The sequence below is a fragment of the Ruditapes philippinarum genome, unplaced genomic scaffold, assembly GCF_026571515.1.
Source record: "Ruditapes philippinarum isolate M1 unplaced genomic scaffold, ASM2657151v2 ctg17135_1_1_1_1, whole genome shotgun sequence".
In the NCBI taxonomy this organism is placed as follows: domain Eukaryota; kingdom Metazoa; phylum Mollusca; class Bivalvia; order Venerida; family Veneridae; genus Ruditapes; species Ruditapes philippinarum.
Genome location: NW_026864736.1, coordinates 1 through 18,772, shown reverse-complemented (window position 1 = coordinate 18,772; position 18,772 = coordinate 1). Strand labels below are relative to the sequence as shown.

Genomic DNA, 18,772 nt, shown 5'->3' with positions numbered 1-18,772 from the left:
AATACCAATGGTTTTGAAATAAAGTGAGGTGGTACAAAAAACTTAACCAAGCTCAATACACTTTCTAAGTCAAAAAAAGGGCCATAATTCTGTCAAAAACCTTGACAGAGTTATGTACTCTTGTCTGTAGATGGAGGTTATGATGGTGAACAAGTATTGGTAAGTTTCAAAGCCATACTTGTAATACTTCTGAAATAAAGTGGGGTGGTACGAAAAAACTTAACCAAGGTGTGACGCCGACGCCGACGCCGGGGCGAGTAGGATAGCTCCCCTTTTCATAGAAAAGTCGAGCTAAAAATGTGTGGGTAAATTTCATTCTCAGTTGTTGGAATTCGATTTCAGGTTTTCCCCCTTTTCTGATTTATTGTGCTATATTTTCCCCTTCGGAAAATCACAGGTTGTTATGAAAATTGAAAGAAGAATCACAGTATCAAGTTTAAATGTATTTGCATGTTACAAATATTTTGTACTTTTCAGATCACATCTCAAACCGCGCCAAAATAAATTGGGGTTTTCTTACCTACCCTCTTTTTTCATTGCTGACCTTAGACTTTTGCCTTTCAACTTTTTTTTACAATATAGACCTGATATGAAATCAACAAGTAATGTGTCCGCTCATTAGTGAAGTCTTTGGATTGACAGCTTGGCAGACAAGGGCAAAACTGTAAGCCCACCACTTACCCCTCTTAAGCAATGAGGGTATGAAAAGATAAAATTTACACAATACTTACATGATGGGGGTGTCTGTGCGACACTTCCATCAGTATTTCCTCCTTCCTCGTGTGTCCGCAAGTGACGTTCATACCTGAACTTGTGTTTAAAGCGTTTGTTACATTTGGCACACTGGAACGGTAATTCTCCTGTATGCTGGAACATGTGGTTCTTCAAATGATGATGAATGTAGAACAGTTTGTCACACACATGGCACTTGTATGGCTTCTCACCTGTGTTATTATAATAACAATAATAATAATAATTAACATGATGATAAAATAAAACAAAACACAGAAATATCAATGTGTATTCTTCTTGAATTCAGTAAAAGTTAAAAACAAGCCATACAAACACAAACATGTGGTGATGTATCTAATGCAAACGTTTCATTAGTGCATAACATATTAACTTGAAATAACATCATAACGGAATACATGTTTTTTGCTCTTTCCTTTTTCACTGAATTAACTGACATATAATTTGACTAGACTTGTTCTCAAATAAGATGTTAATATTTGTATCATAAAAACTTGCATGCATATGTAGCCTGATATACTTTATTTTTTCAACATAAGTAACATTTCAATAATAATCTTAAAAATAAATATTTTGTGTTCACCACGAACATTACATTGCATTTTTTCTTGTGTTGAACTTGGTCAAATATGTTTTAGTTTCAATGTAAATATGACATGACATTATACATGTACAATAATCAGAATATGATGAAAATCAAATATACCAATAATACAGAATTTGTGAAAAACTGCTTGAATTAAAAAAAAAAATCTGTATTCAACCATTTATTCATGGTTTCAATGAGTATTCTGGTCCAACCACTTAGCTTAATAGGAAGAGGGTTGGCTTTGTAAACCATCGGCTTGCTGGTTTATTTATTAAGAAACTAGAACTATCACTAAATGTGATTAATACCCCCACAAGACTGCTTCGGAAATGAGGATGTTACTAGTAACAGAATACCTTGTAAAAGAATTGAAATATAGAGTTATGGTTGTGGGCAATTAAAGATAGTTGTGGTTCTTGTATGTTGCATTTCCTTTCAATGTGGTTGGTCATTGATGAAGTTTTATTGAATTACTCTGTAATAAGTCCAGAAAGACAAGGAAAAGGAACATAGGACAATTACTCTATAAATACTGAAGATGGAGTTATAGTTCTTGTGCACTGCACTTCCCCTTATTGTGCTTGACCATTGTATGAAGTTATATTGAATTCCAACCATTAGTCTTCAAGTAATGCTCTGGACAAAAAAAGCAATGGGAAAGTAACAAAGGGCAATAACTCTGTAATTAGTCAAGATGGAGTTATGGCTCTTGTGCACTGCACTTCCCCTTATTGTGCTTGACCATTGTATGAAGTTGTTTTGAATTCCAAACAGTAATTTTCATGTCATGCTCTGCACAAGGAAAAGTAACAAAGGGCAGTAACTCTGTAATAAGTCAAGATGGAGTTATGGTTCTTGAGCACTGCACTTCCTCTCCATGTGCTTGACCATCGTATGAAGTTATAATGAATTCCAACAATTAGTCTTCAAGTTATGGTCCGGACAAAAGAAAGCAATGGAAAAGTAACAAAGGGCAATAACTCTGTAATTACTTTAGATAATGTTATGGTTCTTGTGCACTGCACTTCCCCTTATTGTGTTTGACAATTGTATGAAGTTGTTTGTAATTCCAACCGGTAGTTTTCAAGTTATGCCCCGGACAAGGAAAAGTAACAAAGGGCAATAACTCTGTAATTAGTCAAGATAGAGTTATAGTTCTTGTGCACTGCACTTCCTCTCAATGTGCTTGACTATTGTATAAAGTTATATTGAATTTCAACCATTAGTCTTCAAGTTATGGTCCGGACAAAAGAAAGCAATGGAAAAGTAACAAAGGGCAATAACTCTGTAATTACTTTAGATAGAGTTATGGTTCTTGTGCACTGCACTTCCCCTTATTGTGTTTGACAATTGTATGAAGTTGTTTTTAATTCCAACCAGTAGTTTTCAAGTTATGCCCCGGACAAGGAAAAGTAACAAAGGGCAATAACTCTGTAATTAGTCAAGATAGAGTTATGGTTCTTGTGCACTGCACTTCCTCTCAATGTGCTTGACCATTGTATGAAGTTATATTGAATTCCAACCATTAGTCTTCAAGTTATGCTCCGGACAAGGAAAATGCAACGGACGTCTGGACCGACCGACCGACCGACCAACCAACCGACCAACCGACCACCGGGTGACTCCTATATACCCCCCCAAACTTCGTTTTTGGGGGTATAATAATTTTAGTTGGATTGTGAAGGATGCTATAAGCTTAAAAACACACTCTGGAATCATGCTTCTGGAACAAACCAGTACTGAGTAATGACTGTGTGAGTGAATAAGTGTAATGTTTCTTGCTCAAGGAAACAATGGCTTGCCTTTGATAGTCACAGTATTTGAACCAACAAAACAAGAGATCCTCAGATTACAAAATACAAATCCATTACAATAACCACTCATATATGGAATCTTTTCTAATCTGAATGAAGTGTCTGGTTCTATTTTCAATAGTAACAAGCAATTATCATAGTATTACAAGCAATCCATAAGTCCCCTACCAGTTAGAACCCCAGCAATATTCTGATGGGACATTGGCCATTCAATTTTACCAGTGAATGAATGACATGAATGAACTTAAATCTTATGAGTTCTAAGTTTGTCTATATCACAGTAATGTGCTAAGTTTTCCTGCCTAGTAAGGAAATTATGTTCATTCAACCTTGTCATATTATTACGATGTGGGATTTTAAAGTAAATCCTATAAGGAATGGAGAAGTTGGAATGAAAAATACCAATTTCTCGAAAAAAATCTAAGTTCAAGGGGGACATAATTTTGGAAATAGTCTTGCTAGAGTATTTAACCTTCTCAAAAATGTTGAGTGATAATAAGAAACATTTATTATATACTTTTAAATGAAATATTGAGAAATATTGATGAAATAAAATGCGTATTTTCATTTTCCGTATTTTCACTGTAAAAATTTATTTTTCACTGCAGTGAAACATATTTTCCGTATTTTCACTGGTGTCTTGCCGGACTACTTTCTTTTAAATTCTGCCAGTACTCAAAATTTAAGGGAAAGTCTTTCAGTTTTAATGTACAAAGAGAAAAATGTATATAATAAACAGAAAATTCAAGTTTTTTCTATAAATACATGATTTATTTTCATCTTGTGGCATGAAAATTACCATATTTCACTCGTGGCTACCGCCACTCATGAAATATTTATTTTCATACCACTCGATGAAAATAAATCATGTATTTATAGAAAAAAACTTGAATATCCTCTATATATATGAATTTTGAAGTAGATACATTAGGAAATAAAGAAGTTCTTTAAAAACAACATTTTTTTTCATAAAAATTCTAAGTTCAAGGGAGGTAATACTGATAATTTTTGTGCTAGAGTTGTAAACCTTGTCAAATATGATGTGGTTGCTGACCAGAAACTTATATTTAAAGTTTGATGTAAACACCTTAAGAAATAAAGTACTTATAGTGAAAAAGCTGAAAATTTTAAGTCAGAAATCTTGAAATTCAGGCTATTTGTTGCCATAGCAACCAGAATTTTCAACATAGGAAGAAAAGAAAAAGATGTGCATAATCTCCAGACTGCCATCTACCCATATTTCAAGTTTCATAAAAATATTTTCAGTACTTTTTGAGTTATCACTGGATCCAGTTTATGTGTTAAATTTGCCAAATTTGACTATTTGTTGCCATAGCAACCAGAATTTTCAACATAAGAAGAAAACAAGAGGGCCATGATGGCCCTGAGGTCGCTCACCTGTATATAGGCCCCCTCCCCACCCCCGGGCCAATTTTTACCCAAGGGCTTTTATTTGTTTATTTGAACAGACTTGGTAGGCACCCATAAGAAGATGTTTCATGCTAAAGATCTAAGTTCTAGCTCATTGGCTTTTTTAAAAGAAGATTTTTAAAGTTTTTACTATACACATATAGTTAAAAACAATGACACCCCTGGGGCAGGGCCAGTTTTGACCCCCAGGCGTTTATTTTAACAAACTTTGTAGATATTTATTTAAAGATGTTTCATGCTTAATATCTAAACTCTAGCTATTTGGGTTTTTCCAAAGAAGATTTTTAAGTTTTTGCTATACACATATAAGGAAAATCAATGACCCCCCCGGGCGGGGCCAGTTTTGACCCCAGGGCTTTTATTTGAACATACTTGGTAGACACCCATTAGAACATGTTTCATGCTAAATATCTTAGCTCTAGCTCTTTGAGTTCTTTAAAAGAAGATTTTTTAAGTTTTTACTATATGCATATAGGGAAAATCAATGACCCCCTGGGGCTGGGTCAATTTTGACCCCAGGGCTTTTATTTGAACAAACTTGGTAGACATTCACTAGAAGATGTTTCATGCTTAATATCTAAGCTCTAGCTCTTATGGTTCTTTAAAAGAAGATTTTTTAAGTTTTTACTATATGCATATAGGGAAAATCAATGACCCCCTGGGGCAGGGCCAATTTTGACCTCAGGGCTTTTATTTGAACAAACTTGGTAGACACTCATTAGGAGATGTTTCATGCTTAATATCTTAGCTCTAGCTCTTTGGGTTCTTTAAAAGAAGATTTTTTAAGTTTTTACTATATGCATATAGGGAAAATCTATGACCCCCTGGGGCGGGGTCAATTTTGACCCCAGGGCTTTTATTTGAACAAACTTGGTAGACATTCACTAGAAGATGTTTCATGCCAAATATCTAAGCTCTAGCTTTTACGGTTCTTTAAAAGAAGATTTTTTAAGTTTTTACTATATGCATATAGGGAAAATCAATGACCCCCGGGGCGGGGCCAATTTTGACCCCAGGGCTTTAATTTGAACAAACTTGGTAGACACTCACTAGAAGATGTTTCATGCTTAATATCTTAGCTCTAGCTCTTTGGGTTCTTTAAAAGAAGATTTTTAAGTTTTTACTATATGCATATAGGGAAAATCAATGACCCCCAGGGGCCGGGCCAATTTTGACCCCAGGGCTTTTATTTGAACAAAATTGGTAGACACCCATTAGAACATGTTTCATGCTAAATATCTTAGCTCTAGCTCTTTGGGTTCTTTAAAAGAAGATTTTTTAAGTTTTTACTATATGCATATAGGGAAAATCAATGACCCCCCCGGCGAGGCCAATTTTGACCCCAGGGCTTTTATTTGAACAAACTTGGTAGACACTCACTAGAAGATGTTTCATGCCAAATATCTAAGCTCTAGCTCTTATGGTTTTTTAAAAGAAGATATTTAAAGTTTTTTCTTTTGGTTGCCATGGCAACCAGAGTTCTGCATGGAATTAAATTCTTTGAACAATTTTTAAAGGTGACCACCAAAGGAACATTCCTGTGAAGTTTGGATGAAATTGGCTCAGTGGTTTATGAGGAGATGTCATTTAAAGCAAAAGTTTACGGACGGACGCCGGACGAAAAGCGATCACAAAAGCTCACCCTGTCACTTTGTGACAGGTGAGCTAAAAAAAAGACTAGCATAATCTCCATACTGCCATCTATCCATATATCAAGTTTCATAAAAATATTTTCAGTACTTTTTGCGTTATCGCGGGATCCAGTTTTGTGGACAGACTGACAGACAGACAGACGGACGGAGGGTAAACCTAAAGTCCCCTCCGGTTAAACCGGTAGGGGACTAATAACCACTCATATATGGGATCACTCGCTGGTTTTGACCATCAGGCAAGGCTATATTTCTCCATGACATTTGATCTTGGAAATAGAGCGTAATAAGGTAATTGTTATTTGTCTCTCATTGGCCTATCAAAAATCATGTGTGTTTATTATTTGGTCACATGCAGAGAAATGGGTAATTACTAGTTATTTATCAAGGAAAGTTTGTTATGTCAATTGACCACCAAGATATAACCAAATCACTGTGTTAAAATCAGGGTAAAAAAAAACAACAGAAAAATAAACAAATAGAATTCTGAAATCTGAACGTTAAAAAATTTAATTCAACTGGACTTTTAAAATAGACAGATGCAAGAGATAGTAAAATAATTTATCACAATTACATTGAAAACCTTGGCTTATTTTGTATGCAAATATTAGCCTGATTTAAGTTAAAAGCTTTCATTTTTGGGTCATTTTTACAATTGAAATATTTTGTTTTCAGAAAAATCAAGTGTGTGAATGATCTCCAAACTTGCACAAAAGTTATTCATCCAAAGACCTTCATCAAATAGTACACTACACATTTGTCAAAATAATATTTCCAGTTCATCATGTCAAAAAACCCTCAAATAATTAATTCCTTTAATTTAACAACAGATGTTCCATGTTTAAAGCTTGCCTTGTTAATCAAAGGACTGGAAAAGAGCAATGGTTGAAAATATTCAAGCTACAAACCTGTATGCACTCGCATGTGCTTTGTAAGGTTGTGTTTTTGGGTGTAACTGTTCCCACAAAGTTCACACGAGAATTTTTTCATGCCTGTGTGAATTTCTCGATGTCGTCTCATGCTGGCACTCGAGCTGAACACCTTGTCACATATATCACAGTGGTGCTCCGTGCTGGAATTCTGTAAACATATCGTAAATTAATATTATAACAGATAGGAATGGACCTTTACTTTAGGGAAACAAAACCTACATCAAAAACCTTTTGGATTATAAGAAAAGGTACTTTATGTGCAATGTAATTACATGTATAAACTTTTTTGTAATTACAAATGAAAACCTAAACTGACCAGGTATGTTGTGATATGGTTAACTATTTCTTTCCTTGAAAAATAAATATACATGTAGAAAGTTATAAGCCTATTAAAATGAGACATCAGCACTGGTTAGTTACAGTTGAAGGACTTAAAAAAAAAGAATAACATAGTCATTAAATTCATACACTGCAAGAATTTGTTTAACAATTAAGATTAAAAGAACATACATTAACTAAACTTAAATATTAAAAAAAATATACTACAGAATACATGTATGCGAGGATAGAGCTGTCATCAATGAAATCGATATTCATGTATAGTAGATAGTTTTTGTGGCTTGATTATTGATAAATGTTTGAAAACAGTGATAATTTCAGCTAATTAATAAAATGTTTAGAAATGATGAAAATTCGCCAAAAAAATACACAGAACCAGGTGTCCTGTCAAAAAAAAGGCATGTTTTAAACTATGTCCTTGTTTCTTTTTGGATTTTATTTATTATTTTGTTTATAGCAGTGATGACAAAGTATGGCCTGAAAAAATATGCATAGGGCATTCATAAACTTTACACACCCTAATTTTATGCACATGGCAAGCATTTTACAAAAATTATAAAACAGATATAAAAGTGAGGGCATTCATAAACTTTACACACCCTAATTTTTTTGCGCATGGCAAGCATTTTACAAAAATTGTAAAACAGATATAAAAGTGTAGTGTAGATAACTAATACTTGGTATATTGATATATCATAAAAATATTGTTGTCCGATATTGATATATTTCTAAATACTTCTGATTAAATTAATGACAGCTCTAGCAATGGAGAACATTTTTACCATGGGTTTCTTGGGAGTAATGTATTTACTATCTCCATTTACTGCCACAGGTAAAGAGGACTGGTTTAAGGGTTGGTTGTTATAAAGATTAGGGGTTTGAGCATTGGTCTGAAGTGTCCCCTGAGGCTGAGTTCCTGGTGTATACTGAAATCCGGTTGGCTGAAAGGGTACGTGCCCATAAGTCCCTGAACCGTCGTATCCATAATTATGGTTGTTGTTGCTGACATCGTAATGGTAGGGCTCACTTTCAAATTTGATTGGTCCAATTGAGTTGCCTATCTGCCCATTGAAGGATGCCGTATTTGTAGCAGGGTAGCCATCCATCCTAGATATTCCCTGAAAGATTCAGAAATCTAATAGTAACAAGCCATTATGAAAAATTAACTTCAACTCAAGATCTCTTACAACTGGCCAATTTCTGAGTGACAAATTCACCTAAAGTTTTGGAACTTTGCCAAGTTTGAACATCAAAGCAAAAATGACTTTGCTGTGTTTTTCATTACCATACCATGTTTATGTAACACTTTGTGCTCGTCAATAAACTACAAAACTAAATTAGGTATTGCTAATTGACAGCAATTAACATATCAAATTATCATGATTCATCACGTTTGTGGTTCCATTGCCATTTTAAAGGTACAAAATTACTAAGCACAATTTAAATGACACAGGACTGTACTTTCATCAGCAAGTTTACACGGCAAACACCTTGAATCGGTCAAAATTACCATATTTGGCAGTAGTCCTACACAAAGATCTCAATGACCATGTAAATTTATATGTAACAAGAGCTGTCACAGGAGACAGCGAAGCTCGACTAATAAAATGCTGGACGCAGTAAGGAGGACAAAACTATGAAAGAAAAATCAATTATGTATAATTAAGTATTAAGTTATACAGTAAACTCCGCTTATAACGAACTCATTGGGACATTCAAAATCTGTTCCTTATATCCGGAGTTCCTTGTAAGCATATAGCGAATTAGTTCCTTGTATCAGGAGTTTTTATAGCGAACAAATTTACGTTTGTTTAACAATCTTATTGTTCAACATCGTCCGCCATTTTTAAGAGCATTTGATTTAGAATAATATGTCATTTATTTCTTTTTTAGACACAATACCCGAGAGCGAACATTTTGGAATTTGAAAATCCTTTGCCATTTCTATCTAAGTGTTACTCCCTTTCCCAATTTTTCATAAAATATCATTATTATTTTGTTTCTTCACTCAGTGCTTTTCGTTTTCTTTCAATGAATAAGAATAAACAAGATTTTCCATTTTCTTCCTTTTATATTGAATATCTTCTATTATATTTTAAGGGTGACTTTAACTAATGAAATATATCGATTACTTTTCATTTCAATCAAGCATACTTTGAAGTTTTCTATGGGTTTTGTTTGCAAGTATGTGATTGTGATTATGTTGAAAACCGATAATTGTTTTACTCGAGGAAAACTATTAAAGAAAAGAAATTAGAGAATAAAAGGGATTACCGTTTTATCTTTGTGACATGAACTCATGCAAAACTATCCTAAATAGAAAACTATTATATACTTGTACATGTTCTAAACACATTTATTTTCATAGATATATTGAATGACATACAACAATAAACGGTAGATTCCGCGAGTTTTAGACCGTGCCAATGAAAACGAAAGTTGAAAATGCGGGATATATTTACGAATAGCCGATATTTGTGTTCGTTATAAAAGTGTAATTTTCTGCACTTTTAACTAAATTGGGCCAAAGAAATGAGTTCCTTATAAGCGATAATTCCTTATAACCGTGTTCGCTTTAACCGTATATTTTCATATTGAATAAAGAAGGGCAAAATTCGGGCCAAAATAAATTGTTCCTTATAACCGGAAGTTCGCTATAACCGTGTTCGCTATAAGTGTAGATTACTGTATTAGTAAAAATATAACATTTGTTAACATCAATTCCAAGATCAAGGGGAATAATTCTAGAAATAGTCATGCAAGAGTTATGGACCTTGCCACACAACATTTGTGTAATGATAAGAAATATATATTTGAAGTTTGAAGTAGATATCTTAAAAAATAAAGAAGTTATTATATTTCTTAAAGAAAATCCTAAGTTCAAAGAGAGATAAATCTGTAAATATTGCTTCAAGAGTTATGAACATTGTCACATAAAATGTAAATGATTATAAGGAATAAGTATTTGAAGTTTGAGGTAGATACCTTTAAAAATAAAAAAGTTACAATAAAAATAACATTTTTCTAGTAAATAAATCTAAGTTTATGGGGAGATAATTCTTGCAATATTGGTGCTAGAGTTATGAACCTTGTCACATAAGATGTGGATGATGATAACGTAAATATATTTGAAGTATGAAGTTGATCCCTTTAGAAATAAATAAGTTACAGTAAAAAATAATATTTTGTATGGAAAATTCTAAGTTCAAAGGGAGATAAATCTAAAAATATTGGTGCTAGAGTTATGAACCTTGTCACATAAGATGGGGATGATGATAATGTAAATATATTTGAAGTATGAGGTTGATCCCTTCAGAAATAAAGAAGAAACAGTAAGAAATAGTATTTTTTGAGGAAAATTCTAAGTTCAAAGGGAGATAAATCTGAAAATATTGGTGCTAGAGTTATGAACCTTGTCACATAAGATGAGGATGATGATAAGGTACATATATTTGAAGTATGAGGTTGATCCCTTAAGAAATAAAGAAGTATCAGTAAAAAATAGTATTTTTTAAGGAAAATTCTAAGTTCAAGGGGAGATAAATCTGAAAATATTGGTGCTAGAGTTATGAACCTTGTCACTTAAGATGTGGTTGATGATAAGGAACATATATTTGAAGTTTGAAGTTGATACCTTAAGAAATGACAAAGTTATAGTGAAAAATATTTTACTGCACCAAAACTTTAATCTAAAATCTGGACGCGGACGCCGGGGCGAGTAGGACAGCTCTCCATATACTTCGTATAGTCGAGCTAAAAATTAATGCCAAACAGTAAATGGCTAAGTAATGAGGGTTCGACACTTACTGTTTTTACAAGGGATCCCATAGGAATCCCTAAGTAAGATTTAATTCAGGGATTCCTCCTAAATGTCAGGGATTCCTCAGATCAAAATAGTAAAATATGAAGGCGAAGAATAACAAGGGAGTGCAGCAATCCGATTTCAAATTCTTTTTTTTAAGACCACATACAGGATATATATTTCCTTGTTTCAGATGCAGAAAATGTAGTTTAAAAGTCCTCTGGAAATATTGCTGTTTAAAGTTTTAAAAGTGTTTCAAAGTGTTTACTAGTATATATATATATATAATTGGACCGCTAAGATAAATTAATACATTTTTACATGCACGGAAACAGAATAACATTAAGCTCACTGAACAAGAGTTCGATTTGAAAATACAAATTTTGCTAAATCCTGTTTTCTCCCTGGTGTTGATAATTGTGAACCAGTTTCTGTAAATGAAGGTATAATGCAAGTGACTGGGCAATGGGACTTAGGGTTTGAACTTTTGAAGTTAAGTATGAACTGGGGAAACATTTTCCCAGATAGCCTAGGGTTCACTGAAATAGAGCCCACTTATGATCTGTAGATCTTTAAAAAATTACAGGTAATGACTAGGCTCCATATTCCAGAAAGTTCTGGTATGGATAACTACTATCATGTCATTTAAAAGAAATGTTTAATTATGATCACTTTAAAAAAATAAGTGATTTTCAGCTTACTGTACACTTTTTTTGTTTAAAAGGAAATATCCCATAGATTGTTGTAAATTAAATATTTTGTTAATTTTTTACTCAGAAAAAAGTTTTGTATATGCATTACAAGTAGGGTACCTTCAAATGATTTCATTTTTAAAAATAAAAAGTTGCTGCAAGTCCATGACAGGATGTGTAATATCCAAATTTATTGTTCTCAATTTTTACACTGAAATGTCCGATTCTTTTTTCTCTGTGTGTATTGATTTTTTTTTAAGTTTTGACATCTGTCACATCAAAGGCACTCAACGCATACAGCAGTCATGTAGACTACAGTAGTTCAGAACACTGATTGGCTGAAAGAACTGTCAGATGAAATATACGTCATTTGGTGTATGTTTCACCTAAGGATTTTTCTATTTTTTGTCGGTAAATTATGCGTGACCTTGATTGACCTTAGAACACTTCAGACTTTAGATAGCCAATATTTTTTAGCATTTTAAAGGCTGTAGAATTTCAAAAAGGATTTTAAACTGAAAAGTATGGATTATTTGTATTCTGTTTATTAATCTTACTTTTGCTGTACTGCAGGGAGAAAAAAAAATACATCAGTAATCTTTTTTTTTTCATCATCTTTTACGAAAATTTACAATGATCACAAATACTGAATTTTGGCACACAAAAACACTTGTTGACTTCGTAGCTATCACCGGCAACGCCGATCAGCACATATTTGAAGTACACACCGCTGGTGTAATAATTATACGATTATTACATTTCTTTTTTGAATTTTCACAACTTAATACTATGAAGTCAATGGATGATATAAAATTATTCAAGAATGTTTCTTTAGCCAAAATATTTTTCATTATATATCGCAAATGAGTTGATAGCAGTCACTGCACAAAGGAAAACTGGCGTACATGATACAAGAGAGTAGATTTTACCGGCGGGATTTTTCTTGTCTTTCTTGAACCTTGCAGTTGTGCCAGTCTTTTTTAACACTTTTCTTGAATATTTGTGATTCAATTAGGGATTAAACGATGATCGAGTATAATCGAAAATTGATCGTTTATAGAACCGATCGGCGATGATTGATTACAAAGTTTAATAATCGATTATCGGTAAAATATTATGACTCACTGTAGTATAACAACACTCTAAATTAAAGCCAGTTTTTGTTGAAACAATACCTTTCATTCAATTGAATATGAAAGCATACTGGTGACCATGGAGACAATAGTTGACAGTGAGGCATGCTAGCTTAAAGGTATACTTTGCTCAAAGATGACATTAGAAAATATTTAAAATTGCTACACCATCTATTTGTAAAAATAAAATAAATATGCTTTGACTTCACACAAAGAAGATATGTTATGTATAAAATTATTCTACACACTAAAGGTGGGTGCAATATCAATATATAGTGTCATTAAAAAAAAAACCTGGCAGTTTTGTTAAGAAAGGACCAACTTTTTTTTTTTAACTTGTTCCCATACAGTACATAGTTTATTCATTCCTTTTTTTGGAAGTGAGACATATTACTTTCATAGATTTTAATGAATTTATTTGATTAAAATATTTTACTCAAGGATGAGCATAGTGTATCTTTAAACTAATTTCAGTTGATAAAGTGGTGGTTACATGGAATTCTTATAAATATTAAAGTATGATATGTACATTGTACATATTTACTTTATTATTGTAAATGTTTCGATTACATAATCGATGATTGATCGAAAAGGGTTGTTCGATTATTTTCGATGATCGATTATGATTTTTGTCCGATTAAGAAACCCTAGATTCAATGATATTAATTCAGACAATTTAAAAAATTTACACAGCAATTTTTCAAGGATCCCAACGGAATCCCCAGCTAGGAATCACAGAGATTTCTCCCGACTTTTTGGGATCCTCGGAATCCCGTTAATGTCAAACCCTGTGTGTACATCAAATTAAAGTCAGTGCTCAGCATCTTGATATTGCTTGAGTAGCAGTTGCAAAGAAACAGATTTACAGCCCACTTTCAATTCATCATTTAAACACCTTTTTGAAATGTAACAAATTAGGTGTCATCTGATTTAGCGTGTTGGTAATTATTATTGTTACCTAAAGGAATTATGCATTCTAAGATTCTTTAACATTTATATCAATTCTATAAAAACCAAGAGCTGTCGGACGGACAGAGTGCTCAACTATTCTCAGTGTTTGAAAGTAAAACAAGAGCTTTGATAATGTAGATTTTTCCAAGTCCAAAAAGGGTCATATTTCTGTAAAAATCTAGGTTAGAGTCAAGGGCTTTAATGCTCAATCAACTTGCACCTAATAACTAAATCAATGTGCGACGCCCACACCTGGGCGAGTCAATACTCAAGCTAAAATTGATTTAATAAATGGAAACAAATTTTGCACTTGTTTGTATAAACATGATTATATTTCCAGTATTTGATTCAATAGACACTGCGTTCACACGTACACTGTAACACAACAGCCCAATTACTGCAGGAAGTAGCATTATGATGAAAGTTCATCTAATTATCCATGGAATACAATTCTCATTGTTAGCTGCAGGGAATATCAATGTGTTTGATAAAGCTTTGGCCTTGAGCTTTCATGTAGAAATTCTGACCCAGTATAAAAATATCACAGAATCAACCTTTTGCGCATCAATATATTTGACGTCAATTTAACTATGAACATCTCAAAACTCCCTATGTTTTGGCTGGTAATTTTTCTCCAGACACGACTATTTGCCAATCTTTGAAAGAACTTCCCTTTCTGGATATATTTGCCTAGTTTAATCTAATATAACAGCCTCGTTTTAGTGAAATTTATTCGATATACAGCTTTAAATATTACAAATACACAACCTACTTTTCATTTTAATTAAATACAATCTCCTTATTTGACAAAACTAGCGAACAAATAAATTTATATGCAGTTTATTACTGTTTCTTGAATTTATAACATTTACTGAGTAACCATTTGAATAAAAAGTCGTGAAGTGTTTTTGAAAGAAACAAGAATATTTTCAGGGCATATCCGCTTTCTAGTCCATATCCGAAATTTTCCCGTTTAACCACGGTTTTACTTTTTAGCATTTCCTGTGGAAATCTGAAGGAAGGCATGTAAATTATTGAACCCATAACATGCCACTTAGTTGACTTAACAGATTGATGGTCATATTTGAAACATTAATTTTTGCCTAAAAGCAAAACATTACTTTTTCTAGGAAATAATTCTTCCGTGTCCGGCGATGCAAATGGCGAGGGACGCGACTATGCAAGGGAGACAATAGCTCGATCAAAACATTCGCACTTTTAAATATCGTACCTTTGACAGTTATTAAGAACTGTCATAAGAAAGCCTTATACAAACATAATAAAATAGTATTCTTCCGGTCCTCTATTATGACAATGAAGAAATATGCAGAAGTATACTAAAGAATAGTATACTTAAAATATAGAGAATTAGAATCCCTATTTAAAGATAGTCCAGATTTACAGATTTATGCAAACACTATACATGGTTAAAGACATTTTAGAAAATAAGCACCATTTAATAATTTTCGCATCAGTCATCTTATTTTTTTCACAATCCGGTGTTTACTTCGTAAACTTTTTGTTCAAAATCGAATCTTCATTAATTGTTCAAAGATTAATTTAATTTTGATAGCCATTTAAGCTGTTTAGACCAAGTGCATGTAGAATAAATATCGATATATTTCGAAAAGCAGCATTTTATTTTCGTGACACATTAATTTTCATGACGTGATATTTCATATACATATACAGTTTTGGTTTTAACATGAACTTTTATTTTTCAATTTCATGAACAAAAATAGACTCTTCATACATTATATTTAAATTTAATCTTTGCATGCATGTATTGAATCTTAAGTTCGACGAATTACTTTAAACATAGACGTACAAACTTGTATATATACATGTATTATACATTTTGCCTGCCTAAAACTGAAAATGTCTTTAGTGCAAACAAAATTGAAATAGATCGTTTTTTCGTTACAATATAATTTTTCTTAATTGAATAATTAAAAATAAATGTAATACTGTATATAAAAGTTTTCATTTGTATGTCAATTATTCTAACACGCTTCAAACTATTCCCCTATCATAGGGCACTCACGTGCATAATTTTATTAGAAAATACGTACGTACGGTATGTTTTCAATCAACTTTGATAGAAATGCATTTTTTTCGTAGCATGTAAATGGACATAATAGATGCATTAATTAGGTTATTTCGTATTCATGTACATGTACCTTTCTTTTTTCTGCACAAAAGTTCATCGAACATTTGTTCTTACAATCTTTTTATGTGCAAACCATTTTAAATGACATTTCAGAACATAATGAACACAATCCCTTTCGTATGCGTTCGTTCTTTAATTTCTATTTCCACCGTACAAACGTGCAAGTTATCAAACTGAAACAATATGCATATTTTTATTTGTATATAATATATCATATCAAAACACATTCATTTCCACGATAGACATAGATCTGATTTAATTCTTATCATTCCAGCCATTTACAGCATAAATACATATTCACGGGGTGGAACCCCACATGGATCTCAGAAATGAGCATCGGTAAAAAATATACGTTCACGAATTTCCGCTGCTCCAGATGTGAAGCATAACGATTGACTTAATTTCACTGTCACATCTGGTGTTATGCTTCACATCTGGAGCAGCGGAAATTCACTTATACATGTATCTTTTACCGATGCCCATTTTTGAGATCCATATATAGGGTTCCACCGCCGTGATATTCATGCACTAATCATTTTCGTACTGGACTCCTCTATCTAACTTTTGTGAAAGTAGGCTAGGTGGGCGAATACAATTCGCGATCCCTTATTACGTGCGCATCTCTTATATTTTTACGGAACTGTAAATTAGTCTGATTTTGCTCAAGAGATTTAACCATTTTTTTTTACAGAAATAGTGTCACCAAGTACCGTGACGCATATTGTCGTGGGGTTTTGTGATTCATTTTTGGCAGAATTATGTCCTTTTGTTTGGTTTTGTTACAATTTCATACCGAATAAAACTTGTATAATACAAATAGAACTTTATTGTTTGTGTATGTCTGTAGTCTATGTCTAATATACAAGGGTCCATCCGCCCGTTGAGGGCACAAACAGCAGCTGTACATGGTGCTGTCGAGTACGGACCCCGGACATGTCACCAGTCATGCTCATAAGGTAATCGCTATTGACCCACCGTTAGCGGTAGTACATTACGGGGACACCAGTGAGGAGAGGTTTCGGTAGAAACCGTAGCTCCGCCCTTATGGTGAGAAGGTGTAAAGTTACTATTTTTTTTTCATTCCCGAGGAAGGTTTAATTTTGAAGCACAAAGTGGTGATAATTCATTGTGTACACCGGTCTTATTGATATCGATATTTGAGAGACCGGTGTGTAATGCAATGGGTGAGTAAATGAGTACAGCAGTAAATGAGGACCTGAATGTATACTAACCTGAGTCAATATAACAAGGGTTGTTATGCCAGAAAAAGGGCCTGCCTTTCAGCCCGCCACTCTCTGTGCTAGAGGCCCATGCACCCTAGCACAATAATTATTTCCTTGTCGTCCCTGCTAACTTTGTATAGCCACTCAGGACACCGGCAACTTCATACAATCTAAGTCGTGCCCCCTTAATCTCTTCTACCGATGCCTTGTGCCGCACATAGCAATGGGAAGAGAGAGTTATTGTTTGTGAATACAGGCACTTCAATTTATATGTGTAGGTGTGTACGGCAACAATCTAGGGTTATTTGTAAAACCAAATGCTTAATTATCTTCCCTAGTATCATTAGTACCCGAGCATCATTTCGGATTTATAAAATACGGAAAAAAGTTGATTAAAAAAAGAAGTTTTTTTTAAATATAGGCGAGAGTGTGCGCGTGCCTTCGTGTTTGTGTGATAGAAAATCATGTCTGATTGTTCTTGCAAGTTATCCCCCCTTCAGAAAAACCCATCTATTTTTAGTTCAAAATATATGTAGATTTATTGATGCATAGATGCAAATGCGTTATCATAGTAACCGCATACAACTGATATCATAGCAATATTGAGCGGGAGCGTGTCATTTATCTCACATTATTATTGCTTTTTCGCATCTGTCACGTATTCAATCCTTACCGTCGGAGAAACGATAGTACATGTATATTGAACTAGCTGCTAAGAGAGTGCTTTATTACATGCTTTTCGGTGGTTTATAGAAATATATCAGTGATATAAAAATGGTAATTTCACTGTTTGAAACAGTGAAATTACCACTTTGATAATTTCACTGTTTTGAATTTAAGCCCCTTACGTTATTTCAGTGAAATACCAGCGTGCACAGAACTGAGAACCAACTTAATGACGTGACGTCGTAAATGACGTCACGTTATATTATTATTTGGCGCGCTTTTCATTCAGTATTAGGTTAAATGTCTTTTTAAAACGTTTCTTTGCATATAATAAAAAGAAAATTTGTTTAGTTTAATGTAAGATTGAAATATATTTCACCTTGTGAACACCAAAAGTTCATATTTCACGAGTGGCGCAGCCACTCGTGAAATATAACTTTTGGTGCTCACTCGGTGAAATATATTCCGATCTTACACTGAACTAAACAAACATCCTCTATGTAATTTATATTATCGATATATGCAAATTTGTGGAATATTAAAATTGTATTCTAATCTTTCTTGTTATCTATCTAAAAGGCAATTAAATAAGCCTGATTGGAAAACAATCTACAAGCAGTGGCTCCAATTT

General features: G+C 33.2%; 1 protein-coding gene across 1 annotated transcript; it reads right to left on the bottom strand.

Moving 5' to 3' along the window:
- Positions 1–731: 731 nt before the first annotated feature.
- LOC132726671 (zinc finger protein 808-like) lies at positions 732–15,256 on the bottom strand (the record flags this gene model as incomplete). The annotated part of the gene is given in 4 exon segments (XM_060712014.1): positions 732–944; positions 7,142–7,313; positions 8,287–8,622; positions 15,204–15,256. Coding segments are annotated over 3 exon segments (709 nt in total), but the record flags the coding sequence as incomplete, so codon positions are not given.
- Between the last annotated feature and the right edge of the window lie 3,516 nt (positions 15,257–18,772).